Below are 24,583 nucleotides of genomic sequence, written 5' to 3' on the forward strand. Positions count from 1 at the left end.
AAACCATATCTTTTTATTAATTTATAACATCACTATGTCTAACAATCGAACAAGAAAAGATTATATTATCTGCATGTGCACTCGGTGCACAGTGTCTAATCCATCTGGAAAGCGTCAAAGAAAGCAAAACGCAAAACGACATTACAAACAATATGGTGCACCAGTTTTGGCAGCCAGTGCAATGGGTAAATAATATAACTAAAAAATGTTATTCTTGTGAATTTAATATAAATTATTCAATTAAATAGATATGCGAAATGAAAATGTTGATCGTATGGAAATAGACTATAATTCTGATGTTGATGTTGATTTTAATGTCAATGAAGAAGGTAAGAGAAAAAAAAACAAAGCGGAAAAAAAAAGTTGACGTCTAATAGTTTTTTATTATTATAGATTATGCTATTACTCTCAATCCATTAATCGACAATGAATATACTCAGCCAATTCACGTACCTTTACTCCAAGAGGTTGCGATTTTTTTTTTCAGAAGACGCAGGCCCGCAGTCATTTGTTATTGATGGTGATGATATTAAGGAGGGCGGAACAAGCTTTGGTTTTGAGAAAGACGAGGCCTTTGAGGATCCTGCATTGAGCTCGATGAAAATGCAAGGTATGAATTTTTACAAACCCTAAAATTCTTTCATTATAGCACTTGATTTGATCTCTAACCGAAATGTTTGTATTTGTAGCTCATCAGTATCCTTTGAACAATATGCCTGTCTATATCCGTTTTATGGCTATCTTCATTGTTATCTTTCATTTGGTGTTTCTGGTGGATAATGGTGAATCGATCCTCATCGAATTTTGCAATATCCTTCTTTCTCTTTTTGATCTTACTGGTGCTCTTCCCTTGACAATTGACAGCTTGAAACACATCACAGGTTTCAACACAGCAACAGGCGGAATTACCGTGTATGTGACATGCTCAAAATGTCATACAATTAATCCTCCAAACACAAGCACAAAAAAATTGTACATTCAAATTATTCACTCATTCAAATAACTGCAACAACGCCCTCTTTAAATCTACAAGTGGCAATCGTTCTTCTCCAGTGATGGTGTATCCGTACAGTTCTCTCAAACACGCTTTACAACAACATTTCTTAACACCGAATTTCGAATACCGAATCAACCTTTGGCGAAATCGTCAAACACTTGCAGAAACAAAAATGGACATATACAATGGCGCAATGTGGAACGAAATCAAAGACAATAATGGCAAACGATTTGTTGATGACGCCTGATCTCTAATGTTGACTCTAAACATTGATTGGTTCCAACCTTTTGATGGACGAACTCATTCCAGTGGTGCCATTTATCTGTCAATTAACAATCTCCCTCGAAGTGAACGTCTAAAGTCAAAAAACATTATTCTTGTTGGTATGATGCCAGGACCAAAAGAAGCGAGCACTGACAGTATGAACAATTACTTGAAGCCACTTGTTGACAAATTGCTTGAACTGTACAATGGTGTGAAGATGTCCGATAATAGCAATGAAAATATAACTGTCCGTGCCGCATTAATGTGTGTTGCATGTGATATTCCTGCTGCAAGAAAGACATCTGGATTCACAGGACATGCAAGCATATGTGCATGCCACAAGTGCCAACGTCAGTTTACCATGATACCCGAGACCACCCAGGTAGACTTCTCTGGATTTGAATATTCCACATGGATCAAACGTACAAAGGCCAGAAATCTGGATTATGCCAATAAGTGGAAGGAAGCCAAAAATGCAGCTGAGCGTACCCGACTTAAAAGAAGCAATGGCACTCGATGGTCTCAACTTCATTTGCTTACATACTTTGATCCTGTTTGGTGTACAATCATTGACCCTATGCACAATCTCTTTCTTGGAACTGCCAAGCGCATGGTGCAGATTTGGAAAGAGCTAGAGTACTTTGACAACCAAGCTCTGTTGGCCATGCAAGATCTGGCAAATGGTGTTGTTGTTCCACCTGACTATACACGTATCAACAAAAAGATAGCTGATGGATTTTCTTTCATGAAAGCTGACGAGTGGAAATCGTGGTGCCTTATTTACTCTCCTTTTGTTCTGAAACGCATTCTTCCAGTGAAGCATCTTTCCAACTGGATGTTTTTTGTGAATGCTTGCCGTTTATCACAAAACCCTCTGTTACTCCTGACGACATATCCAGTGCCTATGCCCATCTCCAATAGTTCTGTAAAGGGTTGGAAAAGCTGTATAAAGAATTCCCTGTCACTCCAAACATGCATTTACATCTCTATCTGGGCGAGTGTATTAACAATTTTGGTCTGATTTATGCTTTCTGGTTGTTCAGCTTTGAAAGATATAATGGGTTGCTTAAGAATCTCGACACAAATCAAAAGGGTGGATTCGAAGTAACTATGATGAAGCGTTTCTTGGAAAAGGCGTACGTTGGCAACTACATCCAATCTTTTGAAAAGAAATTCCCTGCAAGCACAGTTAATTTTCTACATAGCATCACTCGCAGTCAAGTTATTTTAGAGCAACCTTCTTCAATGAGCAGCTCATTTATATTGTCCACATTTGTTGAATACTCTATGAATCCTCGAAAATCAGTTATGGGATGTGAACCTTTGCCATCAGATGTGCTGTCATTCAAGGTCGAGCCAAAAATTGTCATGTGCAAAGAGCATTACGAGTGTTTATATCAATATTATAAGGACGCATACAACAGTCACAATATTTTTGGTCACTACACACCTACTGACATTTCTTTCATTTATAGTAATTTCTAACGGTACAGCTGTTTCTATTGGTTTAGAGTTCCAATTTTAAGTTGAACCTGTTAAGGCTCAGATTTGGGTGTACGAATTTGATATAAATGAGCCAAAAGTGGATTAGTGTAATGTTTTAAGTGTCATGATAAAATTTTAGATGGTACAAAAATCTGAAATGGGGGGGAGAAGCGAAGAGAGCTGGAAAAGAAGAGATTTTATTGGACAAACCCCATTGGGAAAAATACTTTTTTTTTGATAAGTCATTTTTTTTAATAGATTTTTGCAATGTTCATCAACATCCACCAGAACATGCCGAATTTTGCAATGTTGAGAATCTTTTGGTTATTGGAAGACCCGACGGACAAGTGAATATCAACAGCCTGAACGATGTTGATGTCATCTTTGTTGACTTCAACCAGGCCTCCAAGGGGCAGAACCACAATGTTGTTGTAATTGTCCATTACCATGGCTGGGGTATAGATGCAATTTATATTGCTGTTCAGAACAATTTGGTACTTTTGCATAAAGAATGCCTTCCTCATTCTGTCTGCAGAGTCTCTTGCTTGAACGATCTTTACCTGACCAAGGAATAATTGACCATTTGATTGAAAAACACCTGCAAGTGTATCGCACAAAGTGGGAGTCGACAACCCGGAATTGTCACTGTTGACACGAGAGCCAAAGAAATGGAGATTAAAGCATGGGAAATTGACAGGGGCCAGCTTGACAAAATCACCAATTGAACTTCTCACAGATCTTGTTCCATTACCAGCTGGTTTCTCTACGACATACAATCCTCCATTACAAAGATGCCGACAGATGAATTGCTTGCCAAATCTTGTAGCGACGTCTCAAGAGGTGGAATGGCGGTTGATCTTGAATAAATGTTTGCGGATGAACTTATTGAACTGTTCACCATTTTCAGTTTTGTATTGCAGCACGGAACCGAAACAAACAATGTTGTCAGTGATATGATGCAGAAGGTGGACCTTTGGCTTGAACGTGAAGTCTTGCTTAGAAAATCCTTTTTGGAGAATCTGGACATCCAGTTGAAAAAGCAGATCTGTTACATCAGTGACAGCGTGTTTTATCTGGGCAATATAGTAGTCGAAGCACCGGTTGACTCCATGCATGTACACCAAAGACGACAGGCAGCCTAATGCATGCAAGGCTTTAATGAACAAACTTGCCAATGGTTTGTCACTAAAGAGCTTGCTCATAATTCCAGGCAGGACTTGAATCAATTCCTTGAAATCGCATCCAACAAACGAACCAGTGTGGCGAAGCTTGTTCCTGAATGTTCAACTGTAACTCTTACAAGACTTGTAAGAGTTTAGAGCTTCCTGGAGTCTTCCCTTTTCACTTGTAGTCAGCATCTTCTGTTTCCAGAGAAAAGTCATCAAGTATTTCGTTAGGCCAAGAGGAATAATGTGGAGAATTTCGACATGCATGTCTTTGGTAGGGTCAAAGGCTTCGAGTCTAAGAAATTCCTCACTTCCATTCTTGATATAACTCAATTCTCACCTGTTGTGATGGTTGAAGTTGAAGAAGTTTTTAAGAGGAAGAATTGAAGATTTGAAATTAGGAATGAAGATTCGTGAGAACTTGTGTAGGTTTTGTTTATTGAGAAAAATTTTGTATCAAAGTTTGACCAGGTTCCTACACTGAACTACTACTGCTATTTATATTGTTTTGGATTAGGAAAATTATATGACTGGGGTCAGGTAATCGATCCTATCTGAGCCTTAATCAGAGCAACGTGATCTTGGGATAATTAATGTATGATTAATTATATAAATGTGTGTAGTCCCAATGAAGTATTAACATCGAAAGTAAATGTGTTTATGAGTTATAATTATGCTTATAATAATCCACTGATGTATCCCATATTATGGTGATATCATCATATGAAATATCATCACTATCATGCATGCTAAACCTGTGTGTTAAATAATAAAGTAATCGGTAGACACCTTTGACTGGAATAGCTGAGGCCTTATATTATTTCCTTCAGACTTATTCTCAATTACAGCAGTAGTCAATACTCATTTACAACAGCACCCATTGAGATATAGCTCTGACTGGGAATTGACATTGGCAAAGGCGTACAAGAAATCCCTCGTTCTTTCTTCTGACCCACAGTGGTCAAATGGAGAATACGGCGGAGCGTCAGGGATGGAACCCTGTTCAATATGAGGCGAAGGTATGAGGCATTTTTGGCAAAACTTCTTGGCAGATGTTCCCTTATGCATGGCAAGCTGAGATTGACGAGGGTTGTCACCCATAAAGAGCAACAGGGGCGCAACAATAAGAACTACTTCACCATGATCCTCAGGATATATCTCAATACCTTTCTCCAGCCTAACGAGGTCATCGATGATAGGGGGCAACATCTCAACGGCATTCAGTGTATGATTCGAGGTACAAATGAAAAGAGCATTTTCTCATTTGTTTCTCGTCTCAAGTGGCAACGCAGCAAAGTACATTAAGTAACTGTCATACTTGTTGTACTGCTTTGTTGAATTACCGGAGGTATTGTCGGAATAGAGATTAAGTGGGCAGACAACCACTTTCATCAAACCAGAGCCTGGAAGTCTTCTCTTGAATTCTTCAACATGGGATTTGTTGAGCCACAAGTCAGATTTAACACCAGTAAGAGCATAGGTGACAATTTCGGCAGGGGAATAAGAAACAGAGAAACCACGTCCAAGGAAAAGATCACTGTCTTTTTGAACAGTAGACATAATCCTATCAACTTCAATGGTATACTTCAGGGTAGAGACAGCAAAGTTCGTAGAGTTTCCAAACTGCAGGAAGTGTGTATCATCAGGATGGTTCAGCCGAGGATCGTGGCCACCATAAACCTGGAACGCATTGGCAAGTATGGATCCGTCCTTGGTGAAAAACTTCTCAAGAAGATACTGGTTCGGGGAGCCTTGGACTTCGACAACATCACCCACCCAGTAGTCCATTCCGTTTGAAGTGATCATCGGGTGCTGGAGCAATGGGTTCTCCTTCCACTTTTCGTCTTGGTTGAGATTCAACTGCTGGTTTTCCGTGAAGTCAGGAAGGGCCGAGATTTGAGATGATTTTCCGGGGCATGTCATGGTAAACTTGATGTAATCAGATGGTTTGTTCATCCAAAGTACATGTCGTTCATTGTCTTGGTTCACAACATCGAAACTGGCAGTAGGAAAAACAGGGATCTGGTTCTTTTTCTGCTTGTGATAGTTAATCACAGCATTTGGTATTGGAAAATCCAGTGCTACTCCAGATTCTTCACGGACATCCAAGACCATCTTCATGGCAAACATGATCTTCTTGATAGATCTTTCTGAGGCAAGATCTTCATTGCCGTAGAAGAGAGCATGTAAGATAAACTCTACTTTCGATTTAAACGGACGGGTGGGTCCAGTAAAAATGTCAGCAAAGTCATCGGGCCAGTACAATATCTGTCTGCTGCTGTCTTCGTTCGAGTAGGCATTCATGGCATGAGAAAGAGATTGGAAGGTTCTCATTTCTGCTGCCATTCTAGCGATATGATCCTGGCTATCATATTCTACTCTGGTGCATGTCTTCGTCGTCAGTGGTCTCATAATAGTCATCTGATGAATCACTGTTCAGCAAAAAAAACAGGTTATTATCTATTTCAATATTGCATTACTAATTTTTACTTATGATAGAATGTGATCATCACTATATTCGTCTTCGTCAGAGATTTCATGGCCATATGTGTCCTGAGGGTTTTCAATAATAAATTCCATTGGGGCAGGTCCATTATTACTGTTCAGGTTGGTAGTGGCAGTGGTAGTGGCAGTGACAGTGCTTGCAGAAGAAGAAGGGCCATCAAACATAGCAGATCTAATGTTAAGGTATACTCAATTTCAGCTTTACATTACATAGTATTTTTCATCCTACTTTTAGGATTAACTTACCTTCTTTTTAGAAGTTTCTCATACTCCCCCATTTCGTTTGGATGTTTTTTTGTATAATGTCTTCTGAGGCCTTGCAAGGACCCTAACACTCTTTTGGTTTCGCAGATGGTGCACACAAATTTTCGGTTGTCTGTAGCCATTGGTGTGAGGAATGTGTTCCTCTTTGTTGTGAAGTGATTTTCTATATTTAAAAATCTTTGGAACGAAAGATGTAGAAAAACGTAAACTAATTCGAGGTATCATATCTTTAATCATGCAAAAAATGACTGCTAAAAAAATCATGTGAAATAATGTGAGCTAATTTTTTTTTGTTTACTTGTTTCCTTCTTTTTCTTTTTTTTTCTCATGACTGAAAGGTAAGTTTCAAGCGTAATCTAACAAGATGATAGCGTCCATCATACCGAACACCCTCAGTAAGTAATATATTTATTATGCCCTACTTCATATTGATACTAATATATATTTTTTATTAGATTCTATGGAGATTCCAACATGAGATTGTATTAGGAAGTTACTTCAAACTATGCCAAGCTGTCTGTTGTGGTATTATAAGGTGTCTACTCCTAACATAACTAAACAAGCAGTTTTTTCCTTTACTTTTGTTAATAACTTTACCCTCATCTCTTTAGGTAAGTCTCATATATCACTGTCTGTCTAGTATAAAAAGGTAATTTACCATATTATTTACTTCAAAGGTCATAACACTAATACTTTGTTTCTGTTTAATAGTTGCTCTTCTTTACTTTTACCATGTCTATCTCCCAATCTATTGCATAAGAGAGGCTGCTACACTAGACTAGCTACTAGTATATAGAGCGCGTAATCCTAGTACTATTTTTTATTGAAACCAAAATAAAAACATTTTTTTGAAACATTTTTTTTGAAACACATTTTTTGAAACCCTATAATTGCAATTATTAGACCCCCCATTTTTCAGATTTTTTGTATCCATCCTTTTTTCCATTCACGGTAAATTCGAGCGGACACTTCATATTCCGCTTTAGGAAATTTTAGTCAGGCCAACTTTAAATCTAGCTTGGACATTGAGTTTAAAAAAATCTCAGTGGGTGTGTACTCAGATTGCCGTGCTGGCCAGATTTTTGTTAATAATCGTTACTGTAGAAAAAAATCTGCAAGTACTTGCAAAAAAAATTGCACATTTGCAAAAATTGTGTAACTTTGTAAAAATTATATTGACTATATCTAATTTAGGACTTGCTAAACCTATTTAGACATATTGAGACGGATGTTAAAATGAAAGCTTGATCACCGAATATTCAAGATAATATATTAGAAAATGAAAAACATATCAGTTATATTATTGGCTTGCTAAAATCATTGAGCGCGGAATATCATCTCTGTCCTTTTCAAAAATAAAATATCTTTATAAGGCACAATCTGAAGTACAAGCACCCTTAAACCAAATCACAGCAGGATTCTCAAAGGCGAAAAATGACTTAGCAAAAATTCATGATTACAATCACAAAATTCAACTATTGTATTGGAGCTTAGATTTTTTTTACAAAAATAAACATTGTGCTTTTTAACTCTACACTAACTTTTTGTTTATTTTTTTAATCATCATAAAAGTAATGATACTTTCTGACTTTGCTGCATACTAAATACCATTGTTACAGGCCAGTACTGCTACATAGATGTAAACATCAGTGAAAAGGTATTATTAATATTAAAAGATTTTAATTATTAATTACTAATGAAGCTTCATTTCGATTATAAGTAGGCTCACATCATCTAGACTATCAAAGGTATGCATACTCAAAATAAAAGAATTATTAGTATAAAAAACATAAAATACAAGGCTTTGCATTTCTTCATGTTTATTCAATATCAAAGGTATGTCATTTAAAGTAAATTAAATTAAATCACAAATACTAAAGTTCTTTTTTCTCTTTTCCTTTTTCTTTCTTCTTTTTCTTTATGTATAAATTAAAATTATATCAGTTACTGCTACCATTTCTCTGCCTATTCTATATAATGCCTTTCAATTAGCTAGCAATGTTTCTATAAGTCATTTAAGTACTTAGACGCGTATTAGGCTCTTTATTCCCAATATTTTCAACTTGGAAAAATAAAAATAAATAAAAATTTTCAGCTATAATTTCAGCAGAATTCTATTTTTTAATTGTTTTTTTTTATGAATTTGAGTATCTGTAACTTCCTAATAAGGGCATTGATCCCCAAAAGTATAAAAAACCATTGTAATACAAAAAGGATATTCTCTAAAGCTATTGGTTAAAATAGGGTTTAAATCATAAGAATATATGCTTCTTATTTGCTGAGATAGGTAACACTATTAGCTAAATACTAAATTCCTATTGGTTTAGAGCAAATCTGCAAGTATGCATTTTTTACATAGTAATCTGCATTGGCAGAATTAAAAATGCTGCCATTTCTTACAGTGCGTATTATAAAAGTCAAGCAGATATCCCTTCTTGGCCAACAGTATTTTTCTGGTTCTTACTTTCAAGCCCTTTTTGTTGAAAAGAAAAGTGAAGACATTTCCGCATTTCCTGGCCGCATTTTATATCTATTTCAACACACATTGAACTTTGATAACATTGATGTCATTTATACTTTTGCCTTTGTTGAATAGTATGCAAGTTACTCGTCAGGAAATGTCCAACCACTGAAAAATAAAAAAATTGAATTGTGGCAAGAACTATCCAGTTTGCTAACTTATGAGAACATCATTCTTGTCTACCAATTGTACTCACCAGTTGCTGTAGCAAAATATATGCCTACAATAACAAGTGACTTTAAACGTCTAGTAATACCTTTACCTAAAAAATTTGAATATTAGCATATAATAATAAAGATCACTATAAATCCAGTATTTTATTCTTTCAAATAATTTTTTTATTGCAAAAGGGCTTTTTTATTAGTCTTAATTCTTTGCCTAAGAAGGCAGTTTTTTCATCTTTGCATTGGTAAGCTTCTTTTCTCTTCTTCCAAAGATCTTTCTGTCAAAAGAGCGTGTCTGGCTACCTTTTGGAATATTCTGATAAATAGCATCAAGTTCTTCTATGAAATTGTCACCCTATGCATTCATATAAGTAACATTAATTATTACTAAAAAAATTGTACCTTTTCACTTCTCCAACTTGAACGAAATCGCCCAAAGACTTGATCAGCAGAAGATGAGTTGTCTGCAACTTCGCAATCAGTCTCCAGGTCAGACATGTAGTCAGCATGAAGAAAGTCATCAAGACCCTCTCCATACGTTTTGACAAAGTATTCCCTATCTGTTTCTAAGGCTAAAGCTCTTTTGTTTTGTATCTGTACATTTTTATCTTTTATTATTATTATATTTGTAATAAGGAATATGCACTTATTACCTGAACACGTCTTTGGGAAAGACATTCAACTTGGTTTGTTTCTGCAGTTTGATCGCCAGTCTTCTTTCTTTTCAACTTTTGGCTTGAAATATAACGCAAAACCTTTATTTTGATTTTGCCTGGTGTAATGAGTTTGCCCTCAGCCTGATTACGAAGGTAATCTACAACAGACTTGATAATATGTCTGTTTGCCTCAAAATATGTACTTTGCGTTTTATCATATTTCTCATACAACTGTTCTTCTTGTATGTACAATTGCAATAATTGCTAAAAGAATTCAACGATGAGTAATTCATTTAACTACAAAACTAGCTTGACTACTTACATCCAAGACTGGATAGCATTCAGGTGAGAGAGCTTGTTCAACAGCCTTGCTTGCTTCTGCTTCTATATCTTCAGAAGTAATAGTTGTTTTGCCACTACGCAAAAACGTATTGACTTCTGAGATTTTTTCGTAAATCTCGTCAATGGTATGGTCATCACCTAATGAAACCTGAACTGTGTTCAAGCAAGAACTTTTTGATGATAAATCTGCATCAGAATTATCAATCCCCTGAGATCTTTTTTGCATCAAAGCAAAAATCTTGCCAGCATTTCTTGATAAGTGATCATAATGGTTATGATAAGTAAAAATATATTATTTTAGAAAAAGAAACAGCATATTATTACGTTTGCTCAGCAGAATCAATGTTGCTGCTATTATCATTAGCAGTAGTAGTGGTGGTAGTTGTGGTAGCTCTGGCAGCCTTGTTAGCTTTTTAGAAGTGTATTTTCTTGGCATGGTAAACAATAAAGTATAGTAGCTTTTAAAACATATTTTTTTTATTTATACCAAGTTTGATTTGGGCTTGACGTTTGACTTTTCTTTTCTTAGGGAACACAAGGAGAGCTTTATGTTTTTATTTAACTGAATAAAAATAAATATGTTTTATATCATAATAGTAATATATTTATGCTTTGCTATAGAGTAGTTATTGATTTTAATATTCTTATATGTCTGCTAATATTACTGATACTTTTAATATGTCAATTTTTGTTAAATAGATTGAACACGATAAGCTGTTATTTATCACCATAAAAGCCAAAGCTTATTTTTACTTTGTTTTAATAAATACACCCACATCAAAAAATATTAATTTTTTTTTAAAAATTTATATTTAATGGAACAACTGCGTCCCTTCTTTTCTTTTACTTCACTTTCTTCTCTTTTGGTTTTATCTTTTTGGTCACTTTAAATACTCTGTTAAGTTTACTTTAAAAAACTGAACGTTTACTAACCCATTCGTATTTATATAATTTTTTTTTATTACATATCCTACATGTCTTTCATAAAAAAAATACACTGTTAGCAAGTATCTGAGAGGTTCAGGTAATTTTTTTTTCAAACACAATATGAGTAGCTTGTTGACTTGTTATCTTTTTAAATTTTATAATGCTAGTTTTGATAAAGTAAGCACACTTCTTTATTCTTTGTATAATACATTTAATTATATGTTCACAGTTCAGTCAAAGATAATAGCAATTATTTTGCAATATTCAATTATCTCGTTAATCATTTTTTTATTAAAGTACCATATAATTTTATCCCAAATTATATCTGACTACCTATTGTATAAACTCGTGTCTATAATATGTAAGTATAATACTTATTTTAATGATTTGACATATGCTAACAACCGTATTTTTATTCTATACTTTTTTTATTGATTTATTTAACACTACGCCAAAAAAATAGGAGTTTTAGAGGTGGTTTCACAGGTGGTTCTGGAGGGGAAGCCAGGGCATGTTTTGTGTCCTCTCCCCTTTTTTCCAGCCCTGAGTTCATGTGCATTTTAATACATCTCCACTTACCAGTAGTTTTAAGATTCTATTAATATATTGATAACCTTTTCTTTTGCTAATATTTGTCTTTCAATTGGACAAAACTTCTTTAAGTATAGTTGAAATATTATATGTCATTGGTTACTACTAATTCATTATTCTTTTAATTTAGATTCTTTTAAATATTTCTTGCTTAATCATTGTTTTTATTGGATAAGACATAATTGTACTGTAGTGTATTTTATAAAAATACATTTTTATTGGTTTCTTAAATGGATATATTTTTTATTTATTGTTTTTATTGGTTATTACACTACACAATTACATTTTATATATCACTTTTATTGGCTGTTATGATAGACATTACATTTTATACATCATTTTTATTGGTTATAAACAGTCAAATACATCATATACTTCCAATATTAAATATACTACTTTACACTGTAGTGGATAGTTACTTACAATTGCCTCCTTTGACGGTCTTTCCAGAGATGACTGATTCTTGCAATGGATGCCCAATTTTGATGGCATCTGGTGAAATCTACACTAATTCTCTTAAGCATGTTTGCATGTTTATTGCAAATCATTGTTCAATCACATGAAGATATGGACCCCAACTAGAACGAGGGCCAAGAGCTTGTACAGAAGGAAGAGTGGCTAACTCATTACATATAAGTTTTGTATAGGTCCTGAGTATTGTTTTTTTTATGCTGTAACCTTGATTCCAAGATGTTGACTCATTATTTGGTAAACATGTTCTAAAGTGACATTACAAATGTTGATCACAGGTTTGAAAACAAACCCACTTGAAATCTATTGAAGTTAAAGTTAGTTTTCAGCAATACTGTTTTGAGTTGAACTTACATTAATAAACAAAGAGAGATTTTGCTTTGGAGATCCTTTGATCATTATTTCATTTCCAAGGCTGTTAATATCCATCTTAATTTGTTCTTGATTGGCACGTAAGACGGATAACTGGAGCTGAATAGCTAGGAGTAAAGATTCGATAATGTTATCTGTGTCATTCATATTGCAAATATTGTTTACCTGAGAAAAAAGATGTTGTTGTGAAAATAAGATATAAAGAAAAAAAATTCAATTATCTATTATTAGTTTCATAGCAATATAGCTTGAATTTATTGGGTTGGTTTCAGTGAATATCAGTTTTGCTTACTGTGCTTACATAACGACATGATATATATATGTTTTACTTTTTTCTTCTGAGCTTATATTCAAGTTACTGCGCCATTATTGTCTTCAAGTTAATCATTATAAAAGAGTTCAGACTTGAAAGCGAATATCTCTATTCTTACTCATACTTCAAAAGAATAAATTCAAATTAACAAAATGTCTACAATCACTGTTGTAAATGAGTATTGACTACTGCTGTAATTGAGAATAAGTCTGAAGGAAATAATATAAGGCCTCAGCTATTCCAGTCAAAGGTGTCTACCGATTACTTTATTATTTAACACACAGGTTTAGCATGCATGATAGTGATGATATTTCATATGATGATATCACCATAATATGGGATACATCAGTGGATTATTATAAGCATAATTATAACTCATAAACACATTTACTTTCGATGTTAATACTTCATTGGGACTACACACATTTATATAATTAATCATACATTAATTATCCCAAGATCACGTTGCTCTGATTAAGGCTCAGATAGGATTGATTACCTGACCCCAGTCATATAATTTTCCTAATCCAAAACAATATAAATAGCAGTAGTAGTTCAGTGTAGGAACCTGGTCAAACTTTGATACAAAATTTTTCTCAATAAACAAAACCTACACAAGTTCTCACGAATCTTCATTCCTAATTTCAAATCTTCAATTCTTCCTCTTAAAAACTTCTTCAACTTCAACCACCACAACAATCACAAAGCTTTCCCACCACGAGTGCAGTATCTTCCACAAACACTACACAAACAAGAAACTTGTAGCCAAGTGTGAAGTTCAGTGCCTGGAAAAAAGTTTATAAAGAGATGAATAACACCCAAGGTTCACAAGTTGCTTCTGTTTCTGAGCAGAGTAATCTTATCTTGAATTTTGCATCTAGCTCAACCTTGGAGTAAGTCTACAAATTATAATGATGCAACTAAATAAAATATATTAATTCTTTAATAATTAAACAGAGAAAACACCAACATGAGCATCAACGAGGATATTACTCCTTCCGTTATCAACGAAATTGATGAGCTCATGGTAAGAAAGATAAATATACAAATGTATTCAATGTACTAATTATTGTTTGCCTTATTAAAGTATGATATTGAACATGAGGATTCTATGGAAAATGATTTGGCAATTATGGATGTTACTGAAAATGCCATTGACGATACTCCTCCTCAGTTGGTCTATGACTTTAGTGCTTCTGTTCCTGTTCCTGGCTATGACGATACAAAGAATCTCGAGCTTATGAAGATCATAAAGGAGTTTGGCATTTCCCAGAAGGCCCACATTAGTCTGGCAAAACACTTCAATGAAATTCTCAGCAGATCAAGTGAGATATTATACAGAGCTTACACTCCCTACCTTGGTACCAAGCTTCTTTCTCGATTTCTTGGTGTCGATGAGGAGACATATCACGTTTGCTGCAATGGGTGTATGCTGTACAACAATGATCAGCAAACGGAGTGCCCACATTGTGATGAAGCCTGTTACAAGACCAGCAAGAGAAGCCAAGATGCTGGTGAGAATTCAATTCCTGCCAGCACAATGATACAGCTTCCTCTGGGTAGACAGCTTGCAGTTGCTTTGGCCAACAACTGCACCAGAAAAGAGATGTTGTATTGCCACCATCATATGCAAAAGGCTGATGGCAGCATTTCCGATGTCTTTGACGGACAGGCATACCAGTCAAAGAAGCATCTTTTCTCAGGTGAAAACGACATCGCCATTTCACTGTCTGTTGATGGGTTTGCTCCCCATAGTGTTCCAGGTTTGGTAACCATTGTCCATGTTATCAACCTCAACCTTCCCTCAATGATCTGCTACAAGTGCAGCCATATGATCCAAGTCGCAATCATCCCTGGTCCCAAAGCACCTGCCAACTTCTGGTCATTCCTAGAGCCTGTTCTGAAAGAACTTTGGGTTCTCTAAGCCGGTAGAATGGTTGTGAAGACACCATCTGAAGATATTAGTGCAAAAGTCTATGTACTAATGACAACTGGCGACATTCCAGCTCTGGAAAAGATGGCTTGTCATGTGGGCCATATGAGTAAGGATGGCTGCTGCATCTGCCACGTTGTGGGTCAATCTCCTGGCCATGGCCAATATTTCCAAATACCATCTGCTATCACTATATGCACACCAGAAAGTTTCAAGCACTTTGATAAGGTAGCCTCATCCAGCAAAAAAGGGTTAACTGGCCAATCTCCCTTCTCCTTACTGGATTCCTTCTCTGATCCATTCTTCTTTGCATTAGATGAAATGCACGGCATTTGTCACAGCATTGGCAAACAGGTCTGGGGGCTCGTGTGTGGCAAGTATGGAAAAGATCATCCTCTCTCTCTCTCCCTTGCTGCTCAGAAAGAAATTGGTACTGCCATGGTGTCAACCAGAAGAAGTATTCTGACATCTTTCCATGATGCATGAATTAACATCACAACAAGATCAGGGTACTTCCGGGCTGTGGACTGGGCTGACTTCATCTTGTTTGTTATCCCCATGCTTGTGGCAGAGCATGTCTGTGACCAAGCTGCCTGTAAGGCATTGCTTGACCTGGTGCAGACATGCAACCTACTCATGAGCTGGGAGCTATCAGCAGAGGAGAAAACCTTGATCAAAACGTAAGCTTTAATTATAATTAATATTACTATTTTATAACTTGTGTTAACTTATTTTTTTTAGAAATCTTGTCGCATGGAATGTGTATCTGGAAGCCTTGCTAGCTAAAGGAGAGGTCCAGCTCAAGGTCTTTACAATCAACCAGCACCTCCTGCAGCATTATCCCACAATGATAGAAGTGTATGGTCCCCCCAGAGCATATAGTGCGTGATCTGTCAAGAGGGTGATTGGGGAATACTTGCGAGCAATAAAGAGTAATTTGGCAATTGGAATCAATGCTGGCAACATCATGCTTGGCTTGACACAGATTCGATAGATGAGAGTTGAAAATTCAATAACTACAACAGCAACAGTAACAGCAACAACTCTTTTTCAGTATGACAATCCCTCTGCTGGTTGGCCAGTTGACCGAGAAGGTAGTAATGTTGGTACTGATTCTGACATTGAGTTCTGGGGGCCTTTGAGGAACAGAACAATTGTTGATAGTTGTGGAGGCATTTCTTGTCTTCCAGAGCTTCTTCAAAAGTTCTATGAACCAAAGGGGGAAGAGTGTAGTATAATTGAAGCAGCCATTAAAACAAGCCGTAAGGCATTTGTAAATGGTTGTGTTATTGACTCTGCACTCGACTATAATTGTGTAAGAGAGGCACATAACGTCAGACTTCAGGTTCAGGTTGATGAGAACCGCAACATTGGGCAAAGCTACTCTCCAGTCTACAAGGATTTCTTTGGGAAAGTCGTCGTTTTCTTTGAGCACAAGCTCAACAACAAGAGGTGGCCACTTGTTCTTGTCAATGTTTATGCAGTTCGTTTGGTAAATAGTATACCAGCAATAGACAATGGGCAAATGAAGCTAATGGTAGTTCACCTGGCAGATATCAAAGAATTAGTTGGTTTGGTGAAGTCGGACATGACTATAAACACAATAACAACATATGTAGTGTGGCTAGAGCTTAACCGTGGCCCAAAACTGTCACTTGGTTCTCTTGCAGACTTATAATTTTTTTTTCTTGTAATACATTATTTTTTTTCAAATTGTCTTAACATATTTTATCCTCCCAGCAAAAAGTTTAGATATTTTTCTCTCTTTTACCTCTGACTTTTAATAGTTATCAATTGCAATCTACATTTACTAAAAATGTAAAATCTGTAGTTAAAATGTACTTTTGTCTATCAGAAGATTTAATTTTAGGTAGTCAATCTGCTTTTTGTCAACCTTTTCAAAAAACAGAGATTTTCTAGTTTCAAATTGGATTTTTGGTGATTTTTTAATTATTATAGGTCAAAAACAAAGTCACAAATACAAAAAACCACCCCTATTTGTTGTAGTGTAATAATTAGTAATCAAAACATTATTATTACTTTTTGACAATTCTATTGCAGATATTTCAAAATGTCTTAACATGTAAGTATCCATGCATATATCTATAAATCAATAGAAAATATTAATAAATTCATTTTTTATTTTAAATGCTTAAAATATAGCAGCCGCAAAAAAAAGTCTAAGGAAGTCTAAAGGAAATGTCAATAATATCATCTTCAGTCAAAAAAGTATAAAATCAAAGATAGTTACAATGAATACATGAAACTGATAAGGTGGGAAAGTGTAGTATAAACTGCGTTATCAAGATCTCTCAAGCTATCCAATGAATGGAGGTGTAACAGGTATACAAATACTACTATCCAAATATGTATATTTAAAGAAGTATTAGTAGTAAACATTAAATAGTTAAATTGTTTTTCCAATTATTCAAAAATCAATAAGAATCAATTCTTCTATGATATTCTATTTCTAAAGCATCATCTTTTGATGATGTCAACAAGCTTTCTAAAGCTTTTAATGTTTCATATCAATAAAATAAAACGTATTGACATATATTAGACATATATTAGACATATTCTGGACATCTTTTGAACAAATTTTAGACATATTTTGGTAGAATTAGCTGAAGTTAAATAAATATTTCAAGCATAAGAACACTTTTTAGAGGTGGTAGTATTAAATAATAATCTATATTTAGCAGGATTTAAACACAATTCTTCATAATAGATAAATTTATAGCCAAAATACTAAAGAATTACAGTATTTTAAAAGCATACAGTTGTTATTCTGTTCATTAATATTGGTCATATATTAGAATCTAAATGCTTATCATTTAGTATATCAGCAGTAATATATTGGAATCTAATATTATATATATATTATATTTTAATCCTATTTTTTGGATATATTTTAGTTAAATTTAAGAGTCTAAAATCCAAAGTCTCTTGCAGTAATAGTAAAAATAAAATGATGAATAATCAATACGGCAAGGATAAAATATATGAATAAAAATATGGTAAAAATATAATAATAAAGATACTGATATTGTGCAGAGATGTCAGCAAGATGAATTATGTGCATTGTAGAAGAGGAATGTTACTAGCATGGGGTACCATAATTTCAAATGAGTACAATGTAGACAAATATATTAACAAGGGAAAAGAAAAAAGTATTGTGTGTAGAAAGAACAAGGAATAGAAATGAGTTTTTTCCTGTGCACGGTGTTATGTATGAGGTAAAAATAAGATATAAAATAAAACAAGTGCAGACAAGAGTACGGTGAGACTTTGTTTTATTAGAAGAAGTGAAAGAATCAGAAAAGAGATGCTGTTCTATTGCTATTAGTATTGTGCGTTTATATAGACATTGTATTTAGCTTGGTGATGATATGATGATATCATGTAATGTCTGTTTCTCTACCATTATCTTCTATGATTTAGTTCTTATGTTTTTAGTGTTATTGACTAGAGTCTTAGTATTTGTCTTAGTATGTTCTTTACGTAATTTCCTTGTATAAGGGAAGATATATCTTTTAGTATCATTACTAGTTGTCGGTAACTCAATGTACGTATTTATTGAGTGTCTGTACTTTTAATTTAAATCTACGATTATGTTGGATACAACACATGGAAAAATTCTCTTCTTACCACCGAGGGCACAGCACCACATCAACAAACCGTTGATGTCAGCCTCTCATAACCAGGACAACATATCACAACAAACCGCTGGACAAACCTACTGAGCAGACTGACCTTCCAGTACTGGACACCACAACATAGCCAAATGCTAGACTTGTTTACAACGCATGTAATAAAACTGACGCGTGATGTGTTTGTTTGTTGTGGATTGTAACAGTATCACTTGGCAAATAAATGTAATGTGAATTATGAAATACAAGAAGAAGAATACAATAAGAATGGAAAAGAATAGGTAATTTGACAGGTAAGAATTGGTGACAGACAGGTAGAAAAAATAGGGAGAAGATTAAAATGGAAATTGTGACAATGACAAAGTCTAAGAAAGACAGAAAATAGAAAACAGAGAAATGAAATATATCAAAATCGACAGACAACACTCTAAAGAACAAGAACACTGTATATAAATGAAGAATAATGATAATAACGGACAAAAATAAATAAGATCAAGGATAGAATGATGATTTTATTGATTGAAAAGATTGTTCCTTTTATAAACAAAAATGTTTGTTTAAAATAATTTTTGAGGAAAAGAAAAGAAAGTCAAGTGAAAATTTTTACTACATGTAACTGGTGTTAATAGTAGAAGTAGAATAGAGAATTATAGAGAGAGTAAATTAAAAGTATAGTAAAAATATAATAATTGAATAAAGATAAAGTAAAAATATAGTGAGGTAGAATAGAAGTAAAGTAATAATATAATAACGATATAGTAAAGTAAAGTAAAAAAAATATAATAATAGTATAATAATAGAATCTAATAAAATGTAATAAAAAATAGTGTAAAATAAATGTCGGCGATAAAGAAGTATATAAAATTAGGGGAAAGAGGTATAATGTTTTTAGTGGGTGACAGGTGTTTCTGAGGTGACGATGTAGATGGGCATTTTAATTTTAAGGAATGAGATTATATTGGGGGGTTTAGGTATAGGGGTATCGGGAGCAAGATTTCCCAAGAAACCTGGGAGACCACTCTTGTCCCTCGAGACACGTCACTCGGTCGATTCACCGTCGACGTCAACGCCCACGAGTCCGGTACCACCTGTCATGGCTCACCGCCAGACCAAACCACCGAAGGAATCCACCATCCAGTATCCCTCACCAGAAATTAGCCAAAGCCAAATGTGTTTACAGCACACGTGACAAACTATATCTTCCTCAATGGTCTAGTGGCTAGGATCCGACGCTCTCACCGTCGTGGCCGGGGTTCAATTCCCCGTTGGGGAAAACATTTTGTCAAAATGTTAGCCAGTTTGCTATCTAAGAGTGTCAGACATTATTTTGATGAATCTGTAAAATCTGAAGATAGTTAACCACAGTATAATGACTATTTCTTTAATTAAATATAAATAATAACTACTGCGGATAATGCGCAGTATTAGTTTAGAAAACTATATAAGACAATTCAATTCATATCAATAAAAAGTATATTTTATCCTCTCTTTGATTTTACATATACTCCTTGATCCCCAGTGGGTTTGACCTTTTGACTTTGTTATAGTAAAAGGAAGATTAACCCAGATTGGGAATGACAAGAGTGTCATACCCAAATTCTTGTCAGCCAATCTGGATGACAATTATACAGAATTCTCTTTTGAGAACAACGACCAAAGTGATTTCCTTTTGCTCACAAAAGAATTAGAAAGCACATAGCTTAACAAAAGTAGAATAGAAACCAAAACAGACATTTATAATAACTGGGTAGGTTTAGAAAAGATATAAAAGAGGACATTATTTCATTCAATAAAAGTTATCTATCTTTCTATCCTGTTTTTATTCTTTTATTTTTGTTTACAATTCCCAGTAGATTTTATCAATTTTGGCTGTGCTATAGCAGTGGAAGAACAATCTAGATTGAAAAGGACAAGAGTATCTTCAGCAGTAGCTTTTATACCGCATTTAGACTTTTAGATAAAAGTTATTTTCTCAGCAATTCCTTTTATTTTATTTTATGAATAATTTATAGTTCTAAATTTTATATAGCTGCTATATTTGACAGAGATTTAAAATTTTTAGCTGAAAACACTGTCAAAAGTTATTTAAAAGTTAAAAGAATTAAATTGCTGAGTAGAGTGGCTTTTTTTATATAAAAGTGACAATTTTTGATCCCAGATAAAATAAAAGTTAGCCAACTGCTGAAGATGCTCTAAGCCATTAAACTATTGATATACACACTCACTGATTTTTTTTATTTATAGTAATTTCAAGGGTGCCAAATGATTTTATTGGCTTAGAGAGTAAATCTTTAGTTTAACATATTTAAATTCAGAAGTAGCTGCACAAAATGACTAGAATTGTAACAAAAAAAAGAATGGCTGTATTTTTCAGAATATTATTTTAATTTCAGATAATACAGGATTTTAAAATGAGGGGAGAAATGAAAAGGTATGAAAGAAAAATTTTATTGGTCAAACCCCATTGGGAAATAGTTCATTTTTTTTTGTTAAGTCATTTTGTTTAGTATACAATTTTGGCAATGTTCATTAGCATCTATCAAAACACACCAAACTTCTCAACGTTGAGCAGTTTTTCTCTGCTATTGTTGCCATGCTGCAAGTGAATGTCTATAGTTTGGACAACTTTAAGTTCTACTTCACAAATCTCTAGGAGATGGCCAAAAAGAACAACAAAAATGTTATGCACATTAGCAGTTATTACAGGAGGAGTGTATATTCATTCAATACTATTGCTAGATATCATTTGATAGTTTTGCATATAGTATTTTTTAACAAAATTATTCATAGTGTCTCGCATAGAAATTGTTTTGACCTGACCAAGGAAGACTTGACTATTTGCTTGAAAAACATCTGCAAGTGTATTGCACAAAGTGGGAGTCAGCAAGCCGAAATTGTCACTATTAGGCTGTGACCCAAAGAAGTGCCTTCTGAATTCAGAAGATACAGATAGTTTCTATACATATTTTACAGCAGTTCATCTCACTTGCTGACTTATTCTATTCATGTTCCGCATTGCATTGTAATTGTTGTACATGAGTATTGACTACTGTTGTAATTAAGAATAAGTCTGAAGAAAATAATATAAGACCTCAGCTATTCCAGTCAAAGGTGTCTACCAATTACTTTATTATTTAACACACAGGTTTAGCATGCATGATAGTGATTATATTTCATATGATGATATTACCATAATATGGGATACATCAGTGGATTATTATAAATATAATTATAACTTGTAAACACATTTACTTTCGATGTTAATACTTCATTGGGACTACACACATTTATATAATTAATCATACATTAATTATCCCAAGATCATGTTGCTCTGATTAAGGCTCAGATAGGATCGATTACCTGACCCCAGTCATATAATTTTCCCAATCCAAAATAATATAAATAGCAGTAGTAGTTTAGTGTAGGAACCTCGTCAAACTTTGATACAAAATCTTTTCTCAATAAACAAAACCTACACAAGTTCTCACAAATGTTCATTTCTAATCTCAAATCTTCAATTCTTCCTCTTAAAAACTTCTTCAACTTCAACCACCACAACAGTAATATCAGCCATTATACAAATAACAGCAAATGAATTGCTTTTTAAATCTGAAAGCAACATCTCAAGAAGTTGATTGTCTGTTTGTTTGGAAAAGATGCTCGTGAATGAACTTATTAAATTGTTTGCCATTCTCTGTCTCGTATTGGAGAACTGATCCAAAACAAACAATGTCTTCAGCTATGTGATAGAGGAGGAGAACTTTGGGCTTGAAGATGAGATCCTGCTTGGTGTGCTTACTCTTTTTAATATGTATGTCCAATGCAAGGAGCAGATCAGCCACTTCATTTACAACATGTTTTATCAGAACAATGCAATAATCAAAGCCTTTGCTTATTTTACGCATATACAACAAAGATGACAATTTAGCAACTACATAGAGAGTCTTGTGAGAAGTTCGAATTTGCTATTTTCAGGAAAAAGTACTGTTGTAACATTTGGGAGCACTTGCATCAGCTGTTTGTAGCCGTGCCCAACAAACAAACCATTATGACAAAGCTAGTTTCTGAATCTTCTGTTATAGCTCTTGCAGACTCTGTAAGAACTCAGAGCTGGCTCAAGCCTTGCAATTTCTGCTGTTGACATTCTTGAGAACTTAAAAAGATAAGTGACTAGATACTGTGATAAGCCAAGTGGGATGGTGTGAAGAATTTCAATGGGCATGTTTTTTATTGCATCAAATGCCTCAAGTCTGAGAAACTCTTTGCTGCCGTTCTTGCTATAGTTTAGACCACACCTATGCTTATACAATTCTGAATCTGTATTGACAGTGACAAAAGCATATAAGAATTCCTTTGTTATTTTTTCAGCTCCATTATGATTGCCTGGAAGATAAGATATCTCTGCTGTGTTGTCTTTTTGAGTGCTTTGGGGTGCTTCTAAATGACATTTCCTACAGAAATGCTTTCTCAATGTTTTACTGTGCATAGCAAGTTGCGATTGCCAAGGATTATCACCCATGAACACCAGCAGAGGAGCTACAACCAGAACATCTTCATCATGATCTTTGGAGTACATCACAATTCCTTTCTCCAATTCCACAAAATCATCAACAATCAGGGGCAGCATCTCAATAGCATTCAACACATGATTTGAGGTGAAAATGAATATCACATTCTCTCAATTATTTCTCACCTCAAGAGATATCACAGCAAAATAGATGAGATAGCTATTGTATTTGTTGTATTGCTTTGAAAAGTTTCTGGAAGTGTCATCAGAATACAAATTCAGTGAGCAAATAACTACTTTCATTAACCTGTCTCTGGGAAGTCTTATCTTAAATCTTTCAACAAAGGACGTGTTGAGTCACAATTGAGACTGAATACCAACAAGAGTGTCATAAACAATCTCAGAAGAGCAGAAAGAAACAGATGAACCACATCTGAGAAAAAGATTGCTGTCTTTCTGAACAATAGACAGGATCTTATCAACTTCAATAGTATACTTAAGGAGGGAGACAGCAAAATTTGTGGATCTATGACACAACCAGAAGTAAGCATCATCTCAATGACTTAGCATAGTACCATGATCACCATACACTTGGAAGACATTGGCATATGTAGATCTGTTTTTTGTATAAAACTTCTCTAAGAAGAACCGATTTGACTACCCTTGTACTTCAACAACACTACCTACCCAATAATCCGAACCTTCAGATATAATCATTGGGTTTTGAAACATGGGATTTTCCTTGTACTTGGTGCCTTGGTTGAGGTTCAACCATTGATTTTCAGTGAAATCAGAAAGTGATGACATCTGCGCCGTTTTTCCTGGACATGCCAGAATATGCCTGATATACTCAGATGGTTTGTTGATTGAAAATTCATGGCATTGGCCTTTTCGATTTACGGCAGTGCATGTTGTTGTCGGAAATACTGGGATCTCATTCTTCTTTCACAAGTGATAGTTTATCACTGCGTCAGGCTTTGTAAAATCCAATTTCTCTATTGCAAACATGATTTTCTTGATCGATCTTTCAGAAGAAAGATCTTTATTGCTATGGAACAAGACATGTAAGATAAATGCTGCCTTGGATTTGAAAGGACTGATATATTCAGAAAAACACTCAGTATTGTTCTCTTGATGGTAGAATGTTTGTGTGCTGCTATCTCCATCCAAATAGACATTCATGGTTGCAGCTATAGGGTTAGCACCTATAAAAACTGCTTCCATTTCAGCATCAAGATTCAGAACATCACTTTCAACATTAAAGTCTGCACTTTCCCCATTGCTTGACATGACTTCATCATCACAAAAGTACTAGTCAAGTAAGTCATCACAAGATTGGTCACTATAAGTAATTAAATAAGTGGTAAGCATTTGTATTTTACAGTATTAACTAAGAAAGCTCACTTTGATATATCATCCTCACTATCATCAGAAGTACACATGCTATAGAAATTC

General features: G+C 34.5%; 9 protein-coding genes and 1 non-coding gene across 10 annotated transcripts; 5 read left to right on the plus strand and 5 right to left on the minus strand.

Annotated features, from left to right (window-relative positions):
• Nucleotides 1-34: 34 nt before the first annotated feature.
• Nucleotides 35-1,244, plus strand: PHYBLDRAFT_149558 (hypothetical protein; the record flags this gene model as incomplete). Its single annotated transcript, XM_018432296.1, has 5 exons — nt 35-185; nt 249-329; nt 488-610; nt 690-912; nt 1,034-1,244. 5 exons carry the CDS (start codon nt 35-37, stop codon nt 1,242-1,244), a joined length of 789 nt encoding a protein of 262 aa, XP_018287195.1.
• Nucleotides 1,245-1,385: 141 nt separating this feature from the next.
• On the plus strand, nt 1,386-2,786 carry PHYBLDRAFT_149559 (hypothetical protein; the record flags this gene model as incomplete). Its single annotated transcript, XM_018432297.1, has 3 exons — nt 1,386-2,186; nt 2,333-2,651; nt 2,737-2,786. The coding sequence occupies 3 exons, from the start codon at nt 1,386-1,388 to the stop codon at nt 2,784-2,786; spliced, it is 1,170 nt and encodes a 389-aa protein (XP_018287196.1).
• Nucleotides 2,787-2,997: 211 nt separating this feature from the next.
• Nucleotides 2,998-4,179, minus strand: PHYBLDRAFT_172412 (hypothetical protein; the record flags this gene model as incomplete). Its single annotated transcript, XM_018436791.1, has 3 exons — nt 2,998-3,509; nt 3,645-3,962; nt 4,047-4,179. The coding sequence occupies 3 exons, from the start codon at nt 4,177-4,179 to the stop codon at nt 2,998-3,000; spliced, it is 963 nt and encodes a 320-aa protein (XP_018287197.1).
• Nucleotides 4,180-4,773: 594 nt separating this feature from the next.
• PHYBLDRAFT_172413 (hypothetical protein) lies at nt 4,774-6,803 on the minus strand (the record flags this gene model as incomplete). Its single annotated transcript, XM_018436792.1, has 4 exons — nt 4,774-5,089; nt 5,213-6,344; nt 6,426-6,589; nt 6,664-6,803. 4 exons carry the CDS (start codon nt 6,801-6,803, stop codon nt 4,774-4,776), a joined length of 1,752 nt encoding a protein of 583 aa, XP_018287198.1.
• Nucleotides 6,804-9,580: 2,777 nt separating this feature from the next.
• Nucleotides 9,581-12,872, minus strand: PHYBLDRAFT_149562 (hypothetical protein; the record flags this gene model as incomplete). The annotated part of the gene is made up of 9 exons (XM_018432298.1): nt 9,581-9,721; nt 9,769-9,960; nt 10,020-10,286; nt 10,345-10,615; nt 10,689-10,773; nt 12,306-12,384; nt 12,442-12,500; nt 12,617-12,656; nt 12,708-12,872. 9 exons carry the CDS (start codon nt 12,870-12,872, stop codon nt 9,581-9,583), a joined length of 1,299 nt encoding a protein of 432 aa, XP_018287199.1.
• A 973-nt stretch (nt 12,873-13,845) lies between these two features.
• PHYBLDRAFT_172416 (hypothetical protein) lies at nt 13,846-16,649 on the plus strand (the record flags this gene model as incomplete). Its single annotated transcript, XM_018436793.1, has 7 exons — nt 13,846-13,931; nt 13,996-14,065; nt 14,126-14,597; nt 15,177-15,348; nt 15,475-15,651; nt 15,713-15,852; nt 15,997-16,649. 7 exons carry the CDS (start codon nt 13,846-13,848, stop codon nt 16,647-16,649), a joined length of 1,770 nt encoding a protein of 589 aa, XP_018287200.1.
• Nucleotides 16,650-17,973: 1,324 nt separating this feature from the next.
• PHYBLDRAFT_172417 (hypothetical protein) lies at nt 17,974-20,320 on the plus strand (the record flags this gene model as incomplete). Its single annotated transcript, XM_018436794.1, has 7 exons — nt 17,974-17,988; nt 18,009-18,107; nt 18,349-18,459; nt 19,449-19,498; nt 19,593-19,702; nt 19,802-19,975; nt 20,169-20,320. 7 exons carry the CDS (start codon nt 17,974-17,976, stop codon nt 20,318-20,320), a joined length of 711 nt encoding a protein of 236 aa, XP_018287201.1.
• Nucleotides 19,823-19,894, plus strand: PHYBLDRAFT_t200. Its single transcript has one exon. It is a non-coding gene; the product is annotated as a tRNA-Glu (tRNA).
• Nucleotides 20,321-21,160: 840 nt separating the features above from the next.
• On the minus strand, nt 21,161-22,119 carry PHYBLDRAFT_66870 (hypothetical protein; the record flags this gene model as incomplete). The annotated part of the gene is made up of 4 exons (XM_018441698.1): nt 21,161-21,270; nt 21,352-21,577; nt 21,608-21,667; nt 21,982-22,119. 4 exons carry the CDS (start codon nt 22,117-22,119, stop codon nt 21,161-21,163), a joined length of 534 nt encoding a protein of 177 aa, XP_018287202.1.
• Nucleotides 22,120-22,678: 559 nt separating this feature from the next.
• Nucleotides 22,679-24,418, minus strand: PHYBLDRAFT_66869 (hypothetical protein; the record flags this gene model as incomplete). Its single annotated transcript, XM_018441697.1, has 3 exons — nt 22,679-23,248; nt 23,816-24,070; nt 24,095-24,418. The coding sequence occupies 3 exons, from the start codon at nt 24,416-24,418 to the stop codon at nt 22,679-22,681; spliced, it is 1,149 nt and encodes a 382-aa protein (XP_018287203.1).
• Between the last annotated feature and the right edge of the window lie 165 nt (nt 24,419-24,583).

Source organism: Phycomyces blakesleeanus (genome assembly GCF_001638985.1).
Source record: "Phycomyces blakesleeanus NRRL 1555(-) unplaced genomic scaffold PHYBLscaffold_22, whole genome shotgun sequence".
NCBI classification, from domain to species: domain Eukaryota; kingdom Fungi; phylum Mucoromycota; class Mucoromycetes; order Mucorales; family Phycomycetaceae; genus Phycomyces; species Phycomyces blakesleeanus.